The sequence below is a fragment of the Emydura macquarii genome, unplaced genomic scaffold (assembly GCF_026122565.2).
Source record: "Emydura macquarii macquarii isolate MOO-44397 ecotype Brisbane River unplaced genomic scaffold, CSIRO-AGI_Emac_v2 contig_3128, whole genome shotgun sequence".
In the NCBI taxonomy this organism is placed as follows: domain Eukaryota; kingdom Metazoa; phylum Chordata; order Testudines; family Chelidae; genus Emydura; species Emydura macquarii.
This window is the reverse complement of record NW_027133265.1, coordinates 944,622-968,138: the sequence shown is the minus strand read 5'-3', so window position 1 is coordinate 968,138 and position 23,517 is coordinate 944,622. Positions and strand designations below refer to the sequence as shown.

Below are 23,517 nucleotides of genomic sequence, written 5' to 3'. Positions count from 1 at the left end.
CCCACTGGCCATTGGCAACACAAGCCCTCCCAGCTAGGCTTTGCAGGCCCTGCTGTAACTCTGCAAGTTAGCGACAGGCACCCTCCAGCTCTCTGAATGTTTCCCTGGGGTGTCCACCCTTTGGTCCATGGGACATTCACAGTACTCACTGCTTCACTGCTTCCAGAGGAACAGGACTGCTTACCAGTCCCATCTCAGACCACCGGTCCACATAACTCACAGCCCTTAGATTTGTTTACAGTGAAATCAAATGTAAGTTTATTTAACAAAGCACAGAGATTCAAGTGACAGCAAGTAGAAATATTGGAAACAAATGGATAAATAAAAAATCATAACACGTGCTCGAGCCTGGACTTAATTAACAAGGTAGTCTCATGGGTATTGCTCACCCAGAATCCTTGCAGCGCTTTACAGCCAGCTTGGTTGTCACCCTTCTTTCATAACACATTCACACAGTCAGCTAGCCTCCTAGGTGAAGGATTCAATGTGTGTCTTTGCACTCAATCTACATCGAACCATCTCTTTATTCATAAACAGGCCACCTCCTGCTGTTTATTTTGTCCTGTAGATTTCCTCTCTTGTGGATTTCTCAATCTCTCCGTTTGCACCTGGCTCAGTGTGCAAATAGGAATACAGTGTGAGGTGGACAAAACACAAATGTCCAGACTGGGAGATAGGTGCCAGTTACCACCTGCCTGAAAGGAACATCTCTGAGATATGTCACCTTCTGGTGACCTGCCTTAACTCCAAGACCTTAAGAGCATAATTTTCATTATAGATATATAACTCCATAAATATGATCCACATATAGATTTCACAATGATTATGACGATCGGTGGGCTACTTGATCTCAGTAAAGACCTCGCATGCCAGCCTTCAGTGAACTATTATGCAGATATCCGACCCGGGGGGATCCCTGTAAAATTCTATGTGTCCCTCTGTACTCTTTGACAGTTGGTATCAAGAGGTTCCCTGGGTCACATCATCCTCCTAATAGTACCTAACTTATATATAGCACTTGTATCAGTAGATCTCAAAGCGCTATATAGAGAAGGTCAGCGTTATTATCCCCATTTTACAGCTGGGGAATCTAAGGCACAGAGAAGTAAAGTGGCTTGCCCAAAGTCACCCAGCAGGCCATGGAAGAGTCAGAAATAGACCCTGCATATCCTGAGTCCCAGGCCAGTGCTCTATGAAGTAGGCCGTGTTTGTGTTTTGTATCACCGTAGATGACATACCCTTACATGAAGATTCACCATACTATTTTTAAAGTGGATCATGACTAGGTGTTCGTAATTTTAAAGCTTCTTGCTCCAGTTATAAATTAAAAATAAAAAATGTATTTCACATCCAAAGTATTGTAATAACTTATTATGGTTACTTTTCTTTTTAAAAGAAAGGAAACCTCCTGAGCTAAAGAGCACAGTTTTTTCCCTGCTACATTCTTGTCTTTGGCCAGTCTAGATCATTCCCAAATAATTCTTCCCTTTTGTGGAAAGTACAATTAATAAGATAAACAAGACAAATATGAAATATAAGGAAGTGAAGCAAGATCAGTCTTTGAAACACCAGTAAAGATTCTCATGAGGAAAATTGTCTGGTTTTTTGTATCTCTGGTAAGGATTCATCTTGATTATAAAAATTAAACCTTCCACAACTCTGAAATGTTGAATTCTGAAAAGTATTTTTTTCTCTTTGAGATGCTGAATTTTATAATTAATCCTAAAATATCACAAGTAAATGTGTATTCAATCAAATGCCTAAGATTATACAATTTTCTACTGTATCCTCTACATTTACTACATCCATTGTTAATATTTTTTAGCTTGTCTTCACAGTGTAACACGTAGTAATGCTCATGTTCTCAACTTCAGATTGGACTAGAAGTTTCCAACATTTTAAACTTATTTTCCTTGTGCTCTACCAATGTGATTTTGGGGCAGGGGCCGATATACATACCATTTTATAGCCTTCAGACAACAATACCCTTGTCCTACCTCCCTTCTCCCCTGTATCTCTATAGCATACAGTGACCTAACTCAAGGACAGCTAAGAAGACAAGTATGAGTTATGTAATTTCCATTGGTCAGTATTCTCTAATGAAAGCCACTACTACAGCTGAAAGATTGGTTCCATGAGAAAAATCACTTGGGCCTATGCTATGACCTGGTATTGATGCACTGTTGGGGAAGAGAAGGCTGCCACAATTACTAGGAGAATACTAGCAAACTATATGGTGTATGAACACACACCACATTTAGAGCTAACCATACCAAAATTGTAGTGTTGACAGGGCACTGCACTCCTTAAGTACAGGCATTTTTTAAAGTACTTCTCAGTTCTTTAGTGTGGCTGACAGGCTGTTCATTGGACTGTAGGTACCTTCCCAGAGGGTCTGCTTCTACCTCTTGGAAGTCCCTACATGGAATAGATAGGAAGCATTGCCTAGTGGTTAGAGCATAGGTCTTAGTTGCAGTAGGAGTTTGGGCCGGCGACCTGAGTTCCAGGTCCTGCCACAGCCTTGCTCAGTTTACCACAGATAAATCATTTACTCTCTTTTTAATATTACATGTGCTGGAGCTGCCGTCTGCAAGAATCTTTCTTCTAGAAAGAAGCTCTAGGCTGTTAAATTGACAGCAGTGACTGGCCCACAGAAGTTAATTTATTTTACATTGTGTGATGCTCTATGCCTTGATAGTCCAATGAAGTGGAATGATTAAAGAATTATAGTATAGTAACTAAGACTGTTAATAAAGGGAGTCAAGATTGGCCTCATGTCTAATCACTCAGGCAAAGCCAGCATACAAACCTCATTGGGGGGAAGAATCACTAACTAGTAAAAAGACTCAAGGTTAGCCCAGATGGCCACACCAGGAGGATGAATGCCTTCTAATCAGTTTTACTTGACTTGTGTGCAAAAGGGGTATGTTTCACTAACAGGTTCCTGTATCCAAGTTCAAATCATCCCGTTGAAGTACCACTGGTTAACTGGAAGGGTATTAAAAGCCTGTTTATCAAAGCCATCCGAGCATCAGTTAGATATTGAGTGCTAGCTTAAAGTAGAAGAATCTATTCAAAGCTGTTGTATTTGAGAAATATCCTGGACTATTTTTAAGTGACCTCAAAGAGGATTGTCTAAAATGGTGATGAGGTTATTTTCAGCACTGGTATATACAATAAACACATGCCCATACAAGAGCTTTACTGACAAGCTCGGTAGGGGCATCTTCCAATAACCCAGAGATGTCATGGACACTGACCTAGAACTAATGTATGGTGTTTACAACAATATTTATCCAATCCAGTTATTTCTTGCATTTATATGGGCACAGGGGATGGGAAGGAGGGTGAAAAGGAACTTACTCTCCCTCCATGCCCCCCCCTTGCATCTCCAACATAAGGGCTAGGGATAATTGCAGCTCCTGATCTTAAATACATTAAAGACTGTGAGGTGCTTGTATGTTCTGGCAAAGGGGGCCTTACAAGTACGACTGATTGATAGAAGCTAGGGGAGTACAGGGACTGGTGTAATTGGGGGGCAGGGAATGGCAGAAGGCAGAAATAATCCTGCATTTGGGGAAAAGAAGAAAACATTTCTGTAGCAGGTGGATTTTTTTATATGGTGGCCATTTGTACTCCTAGATGGACCAGCAGGCAGAGAGCCGGAGAAGCTGTAAAATGTGCATAACAAATACAATTTGTCATGTAGATGCTACCATCACATATGTGAGTTCTATTATATGTATCACTCATTTAGATTTTAGACTTGAAATCAGTTTTTGATTGGCTAAGCAAACCATGGTAAACCATATCTCAAAAACTTAAATGTCTTATACAACATGCAGTGTAGTTGTAACACTGCCCTTCCCGGGATATTAGCGATAAGGTAAGTGAGGTAATATCTTTTATTGGACCAAGTTCTGTTGGTGAGATAGAGATGCTTTCAAACCACACATCTGACCAGAACACACCAACTCAACGCAGCACCAGACCCTGCCAGAACAACATAGGCAAAACCTGCAGGCATATCTCCACTGCTACAATAATGAACATCCCCCACAACACACCTTTAAAGATCCCTGGATCCTACATATGCCTATCACAACATGTGGTGTACCTCATCCAGTGCACTAAATTCCCCAATAATAGCTACGTGCATGAAATCAGACAATTACTACACTCTCAAATGAACCCACACAGGAAAACGATAAAAAGACAGTAACATGCTGTCACCTGTGAGTGAACACTTTTCACGAATCAATCATTCTATGTGTGATCTCTCAGTCCTCTTACTCAAAGGAAACCTGTGCAGCACTTTTAAAAGATGACCTGGGCCTTTAAATTTGTTACTCTGCTAGACACTAAAAATCATGGAGTGAACAGAGGCACTATATTTCTGGCTTATTACAAGGATCTGTAACCCACTAACCCCCTCTTTTTGTCCTATGACTGCAGAGGTGTTAATGGGCCATTCCACCTTGAATGGTCACTTACAATATTTTAGCACGTATGCTAAACAATCTGTTCAACTTTGCATTTTGCTGTGATGCTGGGAATAACTTTCCCAGACCTGAAGAAGAGCTGTGTGTGGCTGGAAAGCTTGTCTCTCTCACCAACAGAAGTCGGTTCAATAAAATATATTACTTCACCCACCTTGTCTCTTTGTATACAATATTCATAGACAATTCTCTGGATAGTTTTTTCTTTTTTGTGTTTGTTCTGCAAACTTTATTTTAGAGGCAGAGTGTTAAACTGATTGAAATTCACAAGATTGACATTATTGCTTAAAGTGCTTGGGTCAATTAAAAAAATCAAAGCACATATCAATTAAAACATAAGGCTAAGCAATATTAGTTACACAATTAAATAATAATTAATCAAATACAGTAAATAGCACAGTTACTAAGAAATAGAAGACAAATAAATTAATACATAACAATGATAAAAGATACTAGAGTAAAATAGGTATAAAGGAAGAATCCCCTAACATTTTAATACACATTAAATTGTAAAAGATAGTGCTCAAACTCCTTGGCCACAAAACAGAAAACAAGAGAAAAAACATTAAGGACCTGTTGCCAAGTGGTGCTGAGTCATTGAAAGCTGCAAGTGGTCAACACCTCTCAGGATCAGGCCACAGGTGCACAATATCATAAGACATATGGTTGCAAATTTCTATGTACTATTTGAAGATAAAAGCTATGTGTAATAAAATGCTAGAATCAATTGTAATGTTGCATAAATTCCAGTTACATCTTAGTTCAAGTCTTAGACTATGGCTACACTGTGGACAGTGGGGTGGACTATGGGGATGTGAATTGTAGAGTGCATCAAAATGCTGTGCACTAATCGGCCCATGTGGATACTGCTGGCACAAACTGAATGGTACCTAGTTTGCATTAACTTAGTGGTCTTTCAAACAGGACTATATTAATGCAAACTAGATACCTTTTAGTTTGCGCAGCAGCGTCCACCAAGGGCAGTTAGAGCGTAACATTTTGGTGCACTCTGCAATTCACAGCCCCATAGGTTGCACTGCGGCACAGCAGTGTAGACAAGTCCTTAATGCCTTTGTTAAATTCAATGCATAAGAAACACATGCTGCTTTTTAATTTTAACTGGTAACAGAGACAGACTTTAAAATGTTAGCCTATTGAGCCACATCTGTAATCCATTGAAATGGGATGAGTATTGGCATCGTTGTGCACATCTTATTTTCCACTAGATATTCTGCTTTCATTGATCCTCCTTTCTCACTGATTCCTTCTTTTGTTCCTATCCACTATGTTCCAGAAATAGAAAATATATAATATGCTGACAGCTTGTTCTGTGATACATAAAGTTTGGGTCTGAGCTTATCCTCCAAGATAACTGTGTAATTAGTTAACATTTCCTTGGGTTTAGTGGAATACCAATGTAGAATAAAAATGTTCTTTTCTATACATAAGACCATTGTAATAAAATGTGAGGATGAACAACTAACAAGTAGTGGTGTTACACAGAAAATATATCTCATGCAAAGTCACACAAAATGACTAATGAACTTAAATTATTCTTGGGCCTAGTCTAGTTGGAGCTCAGTAAACTAAAAAATACATGATAGAGGAGCACAGAATATTGTTAAACATCTGTGCTACTATTTTGTTTCTAGAATGGCTGGCTAGAAAAGTCTTGATTGTCCCATATTCTCTCTGTTCTTTTCCTGATGCACTGGAAGTGAAAAATATAAGTATATAAAATGTATGAAAAATGTACCATATATATATTAATCATCCAAGTAAATACATTTACATCATGGACTCAATCCTGCAAGGTGCTGAGCACTCTGCCACCAGTCCAGCAAAGCCTTTATACGTGTGCTTAACTTTAACTAAGTGAATATAGTTTTTTGGACTTCAATGGAGCTACTCACATGCTAAAGTTGAACACATGATTAAATGTTTTGCTGGCTGGAAGCTAGGCTGGTGGATGGAGCCTGAACTGACGATGATGATTGTATCATGACTGCAATTTTTTTGATTGACAAACAAAACAAAGTATGCAGTAATTTAACTGTTGCTAAAATAAAATTCATATTGACATTATGCACTTCATAGTCTTTCCATGATTTCTCCAAAGTTGAAATCCGGTCATTGATTTTCTACTTGTGTTAAACCATTACCGTAAACCTTTTCTTGAGCTCACACAGCCCTCTGATTTAACAACCCTGCAGCATTTTCATAGAACTCCTCTGGGTCCACCTAATGTAGCACAGAAATGTTGACAAGCTTCCCTCCCCACCCCCCATAAAGTGTGGGAAAAAAACCTGCCATGATAATTTTACTGTCAAGTGACAAACTGTAATTATCTGAATTATCCAACCTAAAGTCTTGTCTTGCAGTCTGGAAAAAACAAAATTAACATATGCCGAATCCTAGATGTTAGTGTTACCTATTGCTGCAATACTCAAACCTTATTAACTAACACAAAAACCTCTTTTCAGTAAACTAATTCCAAATATCTCAAGCATTTCCTAGAATCCGACTCATTTTAAAATAATTTCTCTAAGTAAAATTGTTTTTCATACAAACATCAATCCCAAACATTCAAGTTATACATTAATAATATCTTCTTTTTTGTTGTTTTGTAAAGTTTAACACATATCCTAAAAATGTTTGGCAGCAAATCGCAAAATACAGAATGTTTGCCCAACCTTGGTTAACTTTGATCTAAGAAGTGCATTTATTCACAACCAGAATACAGTCTCACTTACCAAGCGAAATATGGCCACATTTATTACCTGGAAAGACGTGAATGTTCATATAGATTTCATTTAAGAAGGCAAGTGATTTTACTCACTTTAGGGCCAGCTCCATTAAAATCAACAGAAAACTGTAATTGACTTCAAAGATTGCTGAAGGCCCTTATTAAGCCAGTCTAAAATTAAAAAACACCATGGTCCTGTATGGTGAAACTTCCATCCTACTGTGAGTAAAAGAAAAAGGTGTTTGTACGTGTTTGGGCCCAATCCTCCAACCTTTACTCACGTGAATGGTCCCACTAGAACACTTGGACTACTCACATAATAAGAGCTATAGGATGAGATCCTGTGTCTGATCTGTTGGATCAATATAATAGCATGATAAATAATCACTAATCTTTGAATACGAAAAATCCACTTTTGTTTTTCTTCCAACATAAAGTGCTATACTCCATATTTTGCAAAATAGCCATTGATAATTCCAAATAAACTTCAAACCATGTTGTACCAAAGGCTAACAATTCATGCTCACTAAAAAAGGTAACAAAAATAATTTCACTTTCACAGTAGGCTGTAACACAACTAAGTTTTTTTCACTCTCCCAAGAGAAATTGAGCTATCAGATTCAACAGTGTTTTAAACAATATTTGTTCAGACAAAAAGCTCAGTGACAAAACTACAATTGGACCTATACAAGAGTTCTGAAAGTGACACTATCTAATAAATATGCAAAGTTAAAAATACAAAACAGTAAATACTGTGAGATGATGATGTTTCTTTCTAGAATTCCTCCTCTTCTCCTTCCCTCCCCTCTCCTCAATATGGTCAAATCCTGGTTCTATTGAAGACACTGGTAGTTTTACCACTGTCTTCAGGGAGATCAGGATTTGATCCTTGAAGTCCATATAGCCTGTGGTGAAGTATAATTGTCAAATCCACCAAGTCAGCTGTCAGACAGAAAATTATTCTCAACGAGCTATCAATCCCTTCGCTTGCCCTATTGATACTTCCTTTTTCCCCTCCTTCCTTGCCAAACATTTCCAGTAATACTTGCATAGCAATTTATTAGATGGAACATGACCAGTGCCAACCAGGTTTGAAAAATAAAACATTAACAGTCACATTATGTCTTTTAATATTTCTAGAACCATGTACTCTTGAACCTTTCTGATACCATGGTGGTTGAGCTGTTGACAAACATGATTATTGATGCTAAGTGTGGTTAATATATCACTGCAGGCATAAACTATGGATTATTACATGATATAACTGGTGCTCTACATTGATAAACAATGGGCCTTGCCCTAGGTGCCAAGTATCTACAGTTCCTATTGATGTCATTTGGAGCTGGGGGTGCTCATCACATGGTGGGATCAAGCCCAATGTCATATACTGTATTAGCAACATTACTTAACTAGACTGTGTAACTCTAGCCCTGATGGAGACGTTTTGTGTGCACAATTTTGGAACATCTGCAAACTCAAGTAAGCCAACACATTCTCTTACGCCTTGTGGCTGAAAGATAAGCTCACTCCTTAGAAAAGTATCTCAAGTGAGGAACATCTTCCTCCACTTTTCCCCACAAAACTCTTAGTGGAATTGAGAATCAAAATGACCAGCTCAGCTGCTCAACTCATCAGTGCTCTCTCCTCAGGATGAACCGGAAGACTGGACACACTGTATCATTTTGCTGCAATGTGATTTAAATCCCTTTATGTGAATTGTAGTCTTGAGGTTACCCATTTAAAGTTTTTAATAACCCAAAGCTTAACGGATTTGGGGAGAATGTTTTTCTAGCAGTGAAGAGTGATGTGATAAAATCCCCTATGCAATTCCAACTGTTATTAAATAGATTTTTTTTCAACACTTAAAATGGATAACCGTACATTTTAGTATATATTTAAAGGAATGCTTCAGAAAGTGATATCCCAAAGCTATTTAGAAAGTTTAAACAATTTACCCTAAATGTAATGCATACTTCCATAGAAAACACTATTCTAGCTCAGTTGAATTTAACAGATGACCCCAAATCCTATTATCTGTAAATGTTAGTCCATGTAAATTTGACTGCAATTCACTGAGTCATACTAAAAAAAAAGTGCTGTATGTCAGAAATAAAGGGTTATAGTTAAGAACACATAAACTATTTAGTAGATGACAGACAGGATATCATTGTTCGACCATTCAGGATGTAAAAGTCAATTGACAGTGCTGATCAGTTTTCTCCACTTGCAGCATTTCACAGTTCTCCACGTCACTCTCTTGACTGATAGAATAAAATATAACCAGATTCTGAATTTTTTGATATATCAGAGGTCAGTCCATAGAATTCTTCAATAGCTTGAGCATCTATTTTCTGCAAAAATAAATAGAGTTGTTTAAAATGTTTGCTAAGAAAAAAAATACTCAACTTGGATTAAATGAATATAGAAATGCAAACACAAGTACGTAGTTATTTGTCTCAGGGTAATGATTAACAAGCTTTGTTAGTGATTCAAGAAGTGAACGGGAAATTTAATAGTTTAGGAGCCAAATCCTGCTTGCTTCATTCATTGAAGTTAATGGGATTACTGCTCTGAATAATCCAAGCAGGATTTGGCCACAGGTAAATAATGAAGAATTCATTTCATAAATAGAGAGAATATTTTCTCTGTTACATAATAGCAAGCACGGGTGAACTGTGATTTAAGTTTTCTATAAAGGCAACAGTAGAAGGTTTCTAAAATAGTGATACTGCATTAAACTTTTGCCTTGCCACAGGGGTTCTCTACTTCCCTCCTTTTATTTTCATTTTACTCATCACTGTGTCTTTTGGGACAGATTCTGCTCTCCTTATGTTTAAGCTCTCTCTTTCCAAACAATGGGCATGATTCCTATCTCACATCAGTTTCACTCTGCTATAACTCCAATGACTTTACTCCTGACTTACAGTAGCGTAAGATTAGAATCAGCCCCTAGTCTTGGCAACATACTGCAGTGATTTCTAGTGTCTGCTTGGGACACTGCTGCACTATGAGCAGACTGCATCTGCACCAACTGTAGGCCAGATTCTGCTCTGATTTACAGTCTGATTTAAATCCAGATTGAATGCAGAATCCAGTTTTATTTAGTGATGTAACTTGACTTGTACTTTTCAAAATGGAAAGTACCATAGTAATAAATATTGTTTTAATTTAAAATCTACACTCACTTCAGTGGTAAATGACTAGTGGTCAAATTCTGCAGTCCTTAATACAGCAAAATTGCCACAGGTGTCAATGGGAGTTTTACTGTATTAAAGGTTGCAATGTGTGGCCCTAGACCTTGTAGATTTTAATGTATTTGGGGTTGACTTGATTAGATTCAGACAAAAAATTCAAACTAACTTAAAACAGTCTGCTATAAAAAACATTGTATGTTTATCTGAGATAAAACAAACTCCACTGATGTCAATGGGAATTTTTTCTGAATAAGGACTGAAGGATTGAAGACGTTTTTTGTAATCTTACATTTTAATGGAAATGGGCCTGCATCAAAACTCACAAAACACTCCCAGACTTTATAGAATGGCAATTAGTGCGAGAATTGTAAGCTTGTTATCAAACTGGCTAGAGGGAGACAGCAACAGGTTGTGCTGAAAGGTGAACTATCAGACTGGAGGGAGATTACTAATGGAGTTCTTCAAGGATCTGTCTGAGGACCAATCTTATTTAATATTTTTCTTAATGATCTGGGCATGAAAAGTAGGAGTATACTAGTGAAATTTGCTGATGATGCAAAGCTGGGAGGCATCGTCAATACAGAGGAGGTTCAGAATATTATACAGGAAGATCTGGATGACGCTGAAGATTGGAATAGCAAATGGGATAAAATTCAATAGTACAAAGTGCAAAATCACACAATTAGGGTCTAATAATAAGGGTTTCTGCTACAGTCCAGGTTCATCAGTTGGAAGCTACAGAGGACAAGAGAGAACTGGGTATGCAGGTCAGTCACTGGGTGATCATTAGCCACCAATGTGATGCAGCTGAGGAAAAGGCAAATGCGATCCTAGGATGTATCAGTTGAGGCATTTCCATTAGAGACAGAGAAATATTAATCTCATTTGGAATACTGTGCCTAAGCCTGGTCAGTCATGTTTAAACAGAAAAATGAATTCAAACTGGAACAGGTGCAAAGAAGAGCTATTAGGATGATCAGGGGAATGGAGGGCCTATCTTATGAGAGGAGACTGGAAGAGCTTGGCTTGTTCAGCCTACAAACCCACCCCCTCCCCCCCACCCCCATCAGAGATGGTCAGGGCTGGAGACGGGACACCGGCTAGGAAGGCCAGTGCTCTGAGGTGAAACCCAGTTTTTTTTCCCTCAGGTGCTTGGCTGGCTGGTTCTTGCTCACATGCTCAGGCTCTAACTGATTGCCACGTGTAGGGTCAGGAAGAAATTTTCCACAATGTGGGTGTGCGTCACTTGCCAGGATTATTTGAGTATATTTTGGTTAATCATTTCCCTGCCATTGTTGGGGCCTCAGACACTAGTGCGTCTCCAGTCTTTGCTATTGTTTGCCTATGTCTCATAAAAGTCTAGTCTCCTGTGGGCTGTAATACTTCAGTCTAATTTTGGTTGTTGGGTTTAGTGTGTGAGTGCTGAGTGGTGTTGGTGGCCTGTGATGTACAGCAAGATAGACTAGATGAGCTGGTGCTCCCTTCTGGCTTTAAACTCTGAGATCAGACTGGACCTGCAGGTTACAGTGGACAAGAAGCTGAATATAAGTCAACAGTGTGCCCTTATTGCCAAGAAGGCTAACGGCATATTGGACTGCATTAGTAAGAACATTGCCAGATCGAGGGAAGTGATTATTCCCCTCTATTTGGCATTGGTGAGGCCACATTTGGAGTATTGTGTCCAGTTTTTGGCCCCCCACTACAGAAAGAATGTGGAGAAATTGGAGAGAGTCCAGAGGAGGGCAACAAAAATTATTAGGAGGCTGGAGCACATGACTTCTGAGGTGAGGCTGAGGGAACTAGACTTGTTTAGTCTGCAGAAGAGAAGAATGAGGGGAGATTTGATAGCAGTCTTCAACTACCTGAAGAGGGTTCCAGGGAGGATGGAGTTAAGCTGTTCTCCGTGGTAGTAGATGACAAACAAGGAGCAATGGTCTTAAGTTGCAGTGGGGGAGGTCTAGGTTGGATATTAGGAAAAAGATTTTCACGAGGGTGGTGAAGCACTGGAATGGGTTACCTAGGAAGGTGATGGAATCTCCATCCTTAGAGGTTTTTAAGCTGCGGCTTGACAAAGCCCTGGCTGGGATGATTTAGTTGGATTTAGTTGGATTTTGAGCAGGGGGTCGGACTAGATGACCTCCTGAGGTCCCTTCCAAACCTAATCTCCTATGATTCCATGACCAGGATCAGAATTCCAACCCTCCTGTTTCTGTAGTGGGGTCAACTAAACTGAGATCCAAACATTCCTTGAGCTCTTGGGGAGGAGAGGTTCAAATCTAAATCTGAATTTTACAGATCAGGCCCATTTCCCTTTACGTAACAGAAAGAACTAGACTCTGCATTTTTTTTACAGCATGCGTTTAACAGCCTCTTTTTCTTTCTAAAATGTGTTTACCTTTTCTTAAATTGGGAAAAAGGGAAGGGGAAATCAAGTCATCATCAAAAGCTGATGGTCTCTGAATGGTAAACCACACCAAATGGACATGGGAATTTACACACCAATAATCTTCTCATGATCATCAGCATACTGACCTCTACAATGTCATCATCAAACAAAAGCCAAAATCCATGACTTTTCACAATGGTAATATAATGGCCACGATTAGGTCCACTAGAAAAAAAGTAATTAAAAAAGTATCAAGAGATACAAATGGGTTGGTTTTGATAAGTCATGTGTTAAATATATATTATATTTCCACTGATGCCCCTTGTAAGCCAACGTGCAGTGTTAAGTAGACATGTGCATTCTTCTTTTTCCTATATTGGGTTATATAAAATGTATTAGTCAACTGAAAATCAAATGCCCACTCATTATCTGCATTATGGTAGTTTATAAATCTAGCTAAAAAGCAACTGACAATTAGTTGGTGGCAGATATAAACAACGACAAATATTTTCAAAATTGCTCAATGAAAAATTAAAGAAGAAGAAAACAGGCTGATATTAAACATAGAAATACAATTATGTATCTTCTTCTAGGTGGGGAGAGCAATCATTCACATTCCTTTTGTGCTCTAAGAATTCTTCCATTTATTTTTCCACACTTGACCATCCCTCACATCAGAGATCTCCTATTAAAGCTACCATTCTTCATTCTAACCAGTCATCACCAGTTGTTAAAATCAGCCAGCTGAAGCAATCACTATTTAGTAAGAAAAAAAATATACAACCACTGCCTCCTGCTAGAGTCTGAATTTGCTGTCTCCAAATATTTCCAGCCTTGCGGAAGTAAGACACAGAGGGCCAGATTTTAATCTTAGTTGCACTGGTATATAAACAAAGTAACTCTGTTGAAATTACTTGGATTTACACCAGATTCATTTATAAAAATCTGGCTGAGAGACTAGGTATGTCATATGCAGAATATTACAGCTATGACTCTGGGCTGGCCCATAAGTATATATTTTTTGTCCAAAATATTTCATCATAATCCAATTTTCGGTAACCTAAAGTTGGTCTCAAATTCGTAAACAGTTTGGCACAGGCAGATCCTTACTTTTGTGTGTTGTCCCATTGACTTCAAAGTGACCTTGCAGACTAATAAAGGTCTGTATATGCAAATTTATTGCAAGATCAGGCCCAGAGACAACATTCTGTATTGTCAGATAGATGAATTAGACGACTTGATAGATCCTTTTCTATGTTTCATTTCTCTAGTCCTATGATACCAGTTTCAAGCAGAGCTGGCTAGGAAACGGAATTTGACATTCATGAACAATTTGAAGTTTTTGGAAATTGTTTTGTTCTAAATTAAGGTGAAAAGCCAAAAACGTCGAAATTCTTTTGCAGAATTGAAATGTTCCCAGGAACATTTTGGTGTTGCCCAAACAAGTATACCTTCGGGCTCCCGGGGAGCCTGGGAACCCCACCTCCACAGTAGTCTGCCAGGTGGGCTGGCCAACCTGCAGGGGAGTCTGGGGAAGCCTAGCTCCCAAACTCCTCACCAGGTGGGCTGCTGAGGAGCCTGGGAAAAAAAGCTCCAAAGACCAAAAAAACCCAAAATGCATCTTCAAAAATCTTCTGAGTATATTTTGAGGCCCAACACATGACTTCTGCACGTTTGAAATTGGCAATACTGATAACAGTTTGGGTATACCTGAATGCACTTTACCTGCCACAGTGAACAACCACAGCCACCAAGTCATACATGCGATCCAAGTTGACAGCATCGCCAGATGTGTTGAAGAGACGTAGCTCCAGAGGAAATACCACGCGGTAAGAGAGTTTGGTGTACCTGTGTAACTGCTCCATGTACTTGAATCTCTTGAGGTGCAATGCAAGGATCATTGGCAGCTTTTTTACTCTCATCCTGTGAAACCATGAATGGGAATCGTAGAGTGTATATGATGGAGCACTGATCAGTTCACTATCATACTTTCCGTGTGTACGCAGGGTCTGAATGAGCCCCACCCTACCGAGCTGGCTGCGGGCAGGGAAACAGGCGCCAGGGCCAGACTGTATTTGCATGAGCTCACTCACCCTGCTGAGATGCTCAGCATAGAATCATAGAATATTAGAGTTGAAAGGGACCTCAGGAGGTCATCTAGTCCAACCCCCTGCTCAAAGCAGGACTAACCTCACCTATATCATCCCAGCCAGGGCTTTGTCAACCCTCAGCTTAAAAACCTCTAAGGATGGAGATTCCACCACCTCCCTAGGTAACCTATTCCAGTGCTTCACCACCCTCCTAGTGAAAAACTTTTTCCTAATGTCCAACCTAGACCTCCTGCCCTGCAACTTGAGACCGTTGCTCCTTGTTCTGTCATCTGCCACCACTGAGAACAGCCTAGCCCCATCCTCCCTGGAACCCCCTTTCAGGTAGTTGAAGGCCGCTATCAAATCCCCCCTCATTCTTCTCTTTTGCAGACTAAACAAGCCCAGTTCCCTCAGTCTCTCCTCATAAGTCCTGTGCTCCAGCCCCCTAATCATTTTTGTTGCCCTCCGCTGGACTCTCTCCAACTTGATGGGGCTGCTTTGCCCAAATGATCCCTTTGGCTGGTGTTGGGTTACAAATCACTCTAGTGTTAAATGCAGGAGCAATGAAATGTTGGTCTTATTATTGTATGAGCAAAGGGCAATAGAACTGTGCTTAGCCTGTCCTGATTGAAGGGTCACTATCATCTGAACAGAACTGGCTAAGCAAGAGGCCCAGATGCCAGAGCCAGTGAAGGTGGATAGGGGGTGGGACAGGTGTTCCTGTCTGGAAGTGTGGGCTCTGCCTAAGAGCCCCAGGCATGGTTTAACCTCCCCACCGTTCAAAGATAGAGCTAATTCAGATTCTATTAGGGGTCTTTTATTTTGTTAAGTGCTTGCGCTACAGCTTAAATCATCTATTGTGGGACAGCACTATCGCCCAGCTTCAGCACTGACGTTCACCCACTAAGCTGACGGTCAGTAAGAGCTGAAAACACTGAGAGCTGGGTAGAACCTCAAGAGACCAACCTGTGGAGGTCATAGTGGAGAAGCAGGTGGTAGCAGAAGATGGCGGTGTGCAGGAGAGGCTGGCAGAGCAGCCCGTGGAGCAATAAGTGGCCACCAGGGCAGCCGACAGAGGGGCAGGCAGTGCAGCCAGCAAGGCGGCCGGCAGAGTGGCGCGCGGTGCAGTGGTGATGGCCCACGAGGCAAGCAGGGCGCCTTCTTCCCTGCCCCAGCCACAGCGGGAGGTGAATTCGCTCAGCTGCACCCCTGAACTCTGGGTTATCACTGACCAAGGACAACTACTGCAAGTGGGGTGGGGGGCGAGAAAGAAAGGAGAGGCAAAGGAAACTGCCCAATGTACTCTGGGGTGGGGGTTTTATGGTTATGAATCCTGCTTATGCTGTTTTCCCAAATTAATGCTGAGTTACTTCCCTCCTTTTATTAAGCATCTTCTTTCTGCACTCAGACTCTGTGCTTGTGATAGGGGAAGTATTGCCTTTTGGCGGTGCCCAGGGGGAGGCATATAATTTCCCAGGTGCCTGGGTGGGGGCTTGAGCTGGTTTTGTGTTGTATTGTTGAAAGGAACCCCTAGATGTTGAACCTGACCCTTGTTGCTGCTGACTCCAGCTGACAGAAGGGTTGCACTTTGTAATCCTATAAGTAAGCCTGCACAGTACAAAAGCACTTTGTAAATACAGGTATTCTATCAGCAGTAGCTATAGAGCAGCAGCGATGGCTCCACCTCTTGGTTTTAAGGTCCACATGGAGTGTGTGTGTGTGTGTGAGAGATGGTTGCAGTCACCAGGGGCCAAGAAGCTTCAGACAGGTTCAGGAGGAGGTTCACTGCAACCTCCGGGGGATCAGAAGCATGAGACTGGGAATGTTGTGCAAACACAGAAGTTGGAGGACTGGATTGCAGTTTAATGTGTCAGGCCACACTTCAGCAGTGATGTAAATTTCTACTAACGGTATGTCTACGCTATGATAAAAAACCCATGCCACCATGTCCCAGACCCTCCCCCCTTGCAGGACCTCAGAGCCGAGTCCAAACATCTACACTGCAATTTTATAGCCCCACGAGCCCAAGTCAGCTGACCCCGTCCCAATGTGGCCGTGCCACGGGTCTTCTATTGCAGGGTAGACGTACCCTACGAGTCCAGTTTAGCTGAACAGGGATTGAACTGCACTATTCTTTACCCACCTTTTCTGTGCCTCTTGTTTACTGCAGCAAGTTTCACAGTAGTACTTCTGTTCACTACATAGTGTTTCTGTGTTACTGAAGTCTCTGTAAATAAATATAATGATCAGTTCTTAAAGTTTCTTGAACCTCCCTCCAATATCACACTTGGACGGAGGAGCTGAAAAGCCAGTAAGACACAATGAATGAAGCCCTAGCCCCACTGAAATCAATATGAGTTTTATCCAGTTTCTAAGACATGTTATTTTCATCATAGCTTATACTCAGTATACCCAGTAAAGCACTTAAATCAGTAAAGCACTTAAACTCATACTTAAATACATGAGTAGTCCCCTTGCTTAAACTGGAGAACATGTGTAAGTGCTTTGCTGGTGGCATGCTAAGAATTACTTTTCTTTGAATACCAAGAGTTTTGTTTGGCTGTTTGCTTCACTTTGGCAATTATTTCACCAGACAAGACTTTTCAATATAGTATTCTTTTATGAAATTCAGCATGCATGCTTTCCATGCATATAACTCTCACAGAAGTTCATGCAAGATCTGTGTGCGTAAGGGCTGCAGGACTGGGTAACGTATTCCCAACAGCTGCAGCACTCAAGACACCCCTAATTCTCCTCCATGTCACTGAAACAGAAAAAAATAACTTTGAATAAGTGTGGTTAGAGGGAGCAGAGGGGAATTTTTAAATACTTAGAGACACACACACACCCCCAAGCTATTTCAGGATTAGAACAATTTGGATTATTAAAAATAAAACCCAGTTTTCTTGTCAAGATTTATCCAACGGTCAGAAAGGTGCCTTCAAAAATAGAAAGTATGTTGGTGTTACTTGGTCATGTAGCCAACATAAATAAAAATATCTTTTAATGGGAAAAAAAATTATAACAGAGACTGGAGTTGAAAGTTGGGATCAAATGGACTGAGTCAACTGGCCTTTGCAACTTGGAATGGAAATAAAAATAATTGATATATAATTCATTTTGTTGTTAGATGAATTCCTCTCCTGCTCTTTGCCAGACCTGAGACTCAGGGGAGAAGATTATGCTGGAGGCTTGTATTCTTTGGATCACTTAAACACATAAAGACCTTTTCGTCCAAAGAAAGAAATGACTAGAAAAGTTTAATCTGTAGTGTGAAGAAATACATTTTATCGAAATATTGAACACTTTCTATTTACTTGTTCCTCTTTTCAGTGCTGCAGTATTTACATCATGAAGATGCAGCAAAAGCAGCTTTTGTCATAGAAAACAGGCAGTGAAATTTAATAACATAACTTCACAGAAAATAGCTGCAGAGGCATCTGTTCATTTTTTCACGAGTGATACGGTATAATAATGCAGCTATGGGAGGCCTGTGTTTTAGCTTTACAAATGTTTAATTAAAAGAGGCTTTTCTCTTTTTTCCAAAGAGGGAGATGTGCGTCTTGCATAAAAGGACATCACAAAGGATGGCAATTGCTGGTTCTCTGCCTTCTGTGTTTTGTAGGTAACAATCTGGAGCCACCTTCTCAAAAAAGGTTTGGAGTATTTTCAGCCTATTTTGTTCCTGCAATGGAGGATGGAAAGACTACTTAAAGCAAGTGGCTGTTATACTGTTCACCGCTGGGGTTTTAGTTATGTCAGTTCTGTAAACTACCCTATGTGTATAGGAGGTTGTCTGGCAAGGCTATTAACCCTTCTAGCTTCTGTTTTAGGTGAAAGACATGTGACATTGGCAGAGTGTAGGAGGAAAGGAATGGATTGCACAGATTCAAATGACAGCATTAGCAAAGCTCTCAGTTCCAGATTATGCCCTTTTTATTGAACTATGTAGCCTTGAAGAAGAGAGGTCTTTTTAAACAATAAATTTCTTATGAGTTTAACGATCAAGAGGTTAGATAAAATATCAACCTCTGTTTAGAATATCTAGTATAACTTATTCTTGCATTTTGTTTTTCATATGGTTGATCATGATACAATTGCTTGTTTCAATCTAACAGGCAGACACTCAGAAATATAATTTAGGGTACTTTCACATACCGGGGATAGATAGTTTTCAAGAACAGCAGTTCCTAAAAAGTTTACCAGACTAAGATTTTGGCTGCAAAAGTCAGTCCTTGCTGCCTCCTATTTGCAGTCTTTGTATGCACTTTAATCTTCTGTTTGGAGAATCCTAAGTGCCATTGTGAGTTTGAATGCATACAGCTGTATGCGAGATGACCAATGGTGGCCCACCAGTGACTAAGGTCAAGAGCCTAAAGTATCAGTGACAAAAGGCTGCAGTACCAACACCAGTATGTTTACCAGTGGTCACGAACGCTGTTCTAAAAGAATAGAAAAAGGACATCCGGTTATCTAAGGCAAAGTCCTTTATTGTCCCAAACTAGCTCCACTGGTGCAGACATAATTATGTTGATGAGCATCAGTACAAAACCCTAAAATAGACTTGCCTGAAACTGAACAGAAGAACTCCCCTGAACCCAGAGTTTTGAAATGAAATAGTAATTACCAGGCAAAGCTGTGATGTAGAGCATAAGTAACATTCCAATATGCACTAATCATCCCCCATCTCCAGAGCTCTGTGGAATGGTGCACTTGTGTCTGATTCAGGAAGCTGTTAATATCCTAGCTGTTGCTCTTTCCCTGTGTTTTTAGGTGTGGTATGCTATGTAAGCAGGACTCTCCTAGACTCTGAAGCTTCATTTTTTTTAAAAGTTCTAAGTAACTTTGGACCTTGAAAGACTATTTTGGCCTTCTGATATTATTTAATTAAAATAACAACATATTGTTTTAAACGTAGAAACCTATCTACTGTAGTCAGTGCCAGGACTCATGCTATTTTAAATCCATCCAGTGCAGTCAGTCCATGTGAACCTGGAAAAGGTATTTTTTTTAAATCTTTCAGGGATTATGGTTAAAATGTTGTCAGTTTCTGGTGCACTGCAGCTTCCCTACACAATTGGAACTTGCATTAAAAGTCAAGATTCTTTTTCCTCTATAATTTTAGGATGACAGAGTAGCAGATCACAACTTACAAAACAGAAAATTAGATTTTTAAAAACCCTTGTTTCCAGGGTTTCTGCCCCAATTCAGCAAAGCACGTTTATTTTTTAGTATGTGCATAAACCCTAATCAGCAAAGCACTTGAACATAAGCTTAAAGTTAAGCACATACTTAAATAACACTGAAGCAAACTTGTTTTCTTCCGCAACTCTTCTGGTGAACAGATGATCAGTTTCTGCCTCCAAGAGGGAGCCATTCTCTCTCTCTCACAGACACACACACACACAAAATGAATTTAAAGTAAATTTCTTATTGTTCTATTGCACCATGAACATTCGATTTATTTCCCTTTTCTTTTGCTCAGCAAAAGCTCAGTTAACATTGCACAGTTTGTCTTGCATTTCATCACTCAGGGATGTTCCAAAAACTTTTACTTTATTGGACTGGGAGAATCAGGGGGAAGAAAAAAAAAAAAAAGATTTAATTGTGTAAAAACATCTCCAAAACCGATGCATTTATGAATCTTCCATTCATTTACCTTAGACAGTGCGTAATGGATGTGTTCTGCTCCACGTCAACAGAAAGGTCAAGAAAATCCTCGTCTTTGCTACTAACCTGTAGCAAAAAATACATATGTATAAACCACACATCTAAATGCAGTTGAAACCCATATACAAATTTTGCACTTGAAACAATTACTACAAATACAAATTGTACAAAATAACTAATTTTAATATTTTCTAAACATATTTCTGTTTTTGTGTAAATACATTCCCCATATCAGTCATCAACTCCACTTTTCACACCATTTCAGTTCTGTTTCTGGCACTTATCCGAACTTATTGACCATGACTAAGTAATCATCAATCTCTAGTCCTCACAGTGGCATGGCTTTGCACCACCATATTTTTGGAGCAGCCAAATTTTAGTTCATTTGTGATTTTCAAATGCTTGAGCAAGAAACAAGAAAGTAAAACATAATTGATTTAAATATAAATAACAAGTGTTTCACCTCTTTACCCTCTAGATGATCCAATAATCTATTGGCACTGCTCTATGATGAATTTTAAAATAATATGAAAATACTTTTGCCAGTTTTAATTTTTTTTAAAGTGCACATTGTATTAGAGCTTTCTTGGGTCTTTTACCTATAATATACTGCATTATATGCACACAGCTAAAGTCCTACATAATTATATTCACACCTGTGCAATGGAAGTGCAGGTGCAGGGGTTAGGAGAAATCAAGAATGGGCATGCATGGAGAAATATCATAGTCACCAATATGGATACTATGTGGTTTTTGTTCTCTCTTCTTCAGTGACAAGCATAGCATTTTTGTACCAAATTTCTGTTGCTATTTTTGATATTTAGCCTTGTGTTTAGATCTGGTTGGGAAAAAAAAATCAGCAGAACAGTTTTCCATCGGAAAATGCAGTTCCATAGAAAGTGAAATGCTCTGCAAAATCATGTGTATTTCATCAAAATTTCATTTCAGAGAAGGAAAAGGGGAGGGAGGGAGTTCTAATAATACTGAAATGTCCAATTTCATTTCAATATTTTTTTGAATGAAACATTTCCATTTTTCCTTTAAAACAACTTTGTTTTGAATTTTTTAAATTTTGCATTATACCATTAACTGAAATTAAAATTGAAATGAAATGAATCCAGTAATTGTGTAAATACATTCCCCATATCAGTCAGCAAATCCATTCATCCACTTTCCACACCATTTCAGTTCTATTTCTGGCACTTTTGATCAAGCTGAAACAATGTTTTTTCCTGTACTTTTCTTTCACAGAGAATTTTACATGTTCAGCTTTCATTCCAAGCCAAAAGAAAACAAAAAATTAAATATCAAAATCTTCTGCAAACTGGAATTTCTGTTCTCTGCCCTGCTCTACTCACGTCCCTTATAGGCCACCTTAAAGAATTTCAGTCAATTACAGGATTTAAATTTGGGGAAACTATTGGGGTGGAGGGTTGTTCTTAGGGTTGCCAGCCAGGTAGTCTGGATTGGGATCCTGAGTTCTCCAAAATTCAGGAGTGTTCACACCTTAGGTTTGATTGGGATCCACCTTCAATGAACATAGACTATGTCACAGGCTATGTTCAGACTGATAGCGGCAAAATCACCGCCACCAGATCAATCTTTCAGGATCGATTGAGCGGTCAGTGAGACCTGCTCAATCGATCAGGAAGTTGACTGAGTAAGTCCACCCCCTCAGGTAGCGTAGCGCTGAGCCGACGGGAACGCTGTGAACAGTGTGAACAGCGCACAAAAGGGAAGCAGAGCAGTCGATGTCAGTTACGCAAACTACTCTGCGTAGTTTGCGTAACTCCCGTCGACTGCCGCCGAATCGCGTGGTAAGTGTGAACCAGCTCTTAGAAGAGTCTCGAGAGACATAAATAAATGTTCCTAGCATCTAGGTTTATTGAAAATAATAAGAAGAAGACACACACATCCTCCTTTAGTTCATCCAAGATCAGCAACCACAGAAAGGTTCTTCAGTATGTAAACACATATCATATGTTTAAGATTGAAAATATGCTCTGTTTCAACTGGTCTCCAACTGTTGGTCTGGAAGCAGAGTGATGTAGACTGTACTAAAGTTAACTGGAAAAGTGGATTCAATCTGCATTCATAAGTGAGAATAACACTGTCTGTATCTAAATAACTCTTTGTAGGCTGTGTATATATATATATATATATATATATATATATATATATATTACCTACTATTGGTTACTAGAATTATTATATCTGAAATACACTAGAGCAAAACACTGTCTTTCAATATTTCCCTTTGTTTCTTCACTTTTGGCAAGATTCTGATATTGTTACATTCTGCAAGTAATCTTATTTAGTTCCAGGAGACTTTTTGTGCAGTTCAGTGAGTGCTATGGTACATGAGCAGAGGCAGCAGAATCTGGCCCTCTATATATATATATATATATATAAAGTGCTGTCAAATGCAATCAATTTCCACTGTTCTCCCAGAATAGTCAGTTTCCCTGTTGTTTGTGTGGGTCTTTCACACAGCAACAAAGGAGAGAAAAACAATTTTTAAATAGGAAAATGCAATTGAAAAACTACAAAAATTGGCAGGGGACTCACTGTCCGGTGTACTAGGTGGAACTATTCTGTACTCATTTTTCAAACTGACTAGTTTTCAAGTTGACGTATCCTCTTAAAATCCTGGGGAAAAAACCCTGAAAATATACAGTGTGTTTGCAAATACTTTCAACGTTAATGACATTCTTAGGGATGAATTAACACAAATTGATCTGAACTTTGCCACTTGTGAATTATGCAGTTATCCCTAACTCATGGAATAATGAGGCAAATTCGTTGTCCACAGTTGCTGCATACATATATTAACTGTTTATAAATAAAGATGGCTTGGAGAAAAAGGATATATCAGATTAGCTAATGAGGAGTCTAACCATATAGATATGTATTATAATTGCAAGGTTTGGGA

The 23,517-nt window shown here is 39.4% G+C and overlaps 1 protein-coding gene across 3 annotated transcripts in view; it reads right to left on the bottom strand.

The window, feature by feature from the left end:
- Positions 1–4,696: 4,696 nt before the first annotated feature.
- The window catches only part of USP46 (ubiquitin specific peptidase 46), a 35,070-nt gene continuing 16,249 nt past the window's right edge, over positions 4,697–23,517 (bottom strand). For 2 of the 3 annotated variants that reach the window (XM_067531147.1, XM_067531148.1), the window contains 5 exons: positions 20,575–20,651; positions 17,059–17,142; positions 14,551–14,748; positions 12,972–13,050; positions 4,697–9,596 (listed from right to left, as the gene is read on the bottom strand). In XM_067531147.1, the coding sequence (XP_067387248.1) occupies positions 9,495–9,596; positions 12,972–13,050; positions 14,551–14,748; positions 17,059–17,142; positions 20,575–20,651 (540 nt within the window). In that variant the 3' untranslated portion in view covers positions 4,697–9,494. The other variant, XM_067531149.1, reaches the window with a different exon arrangement.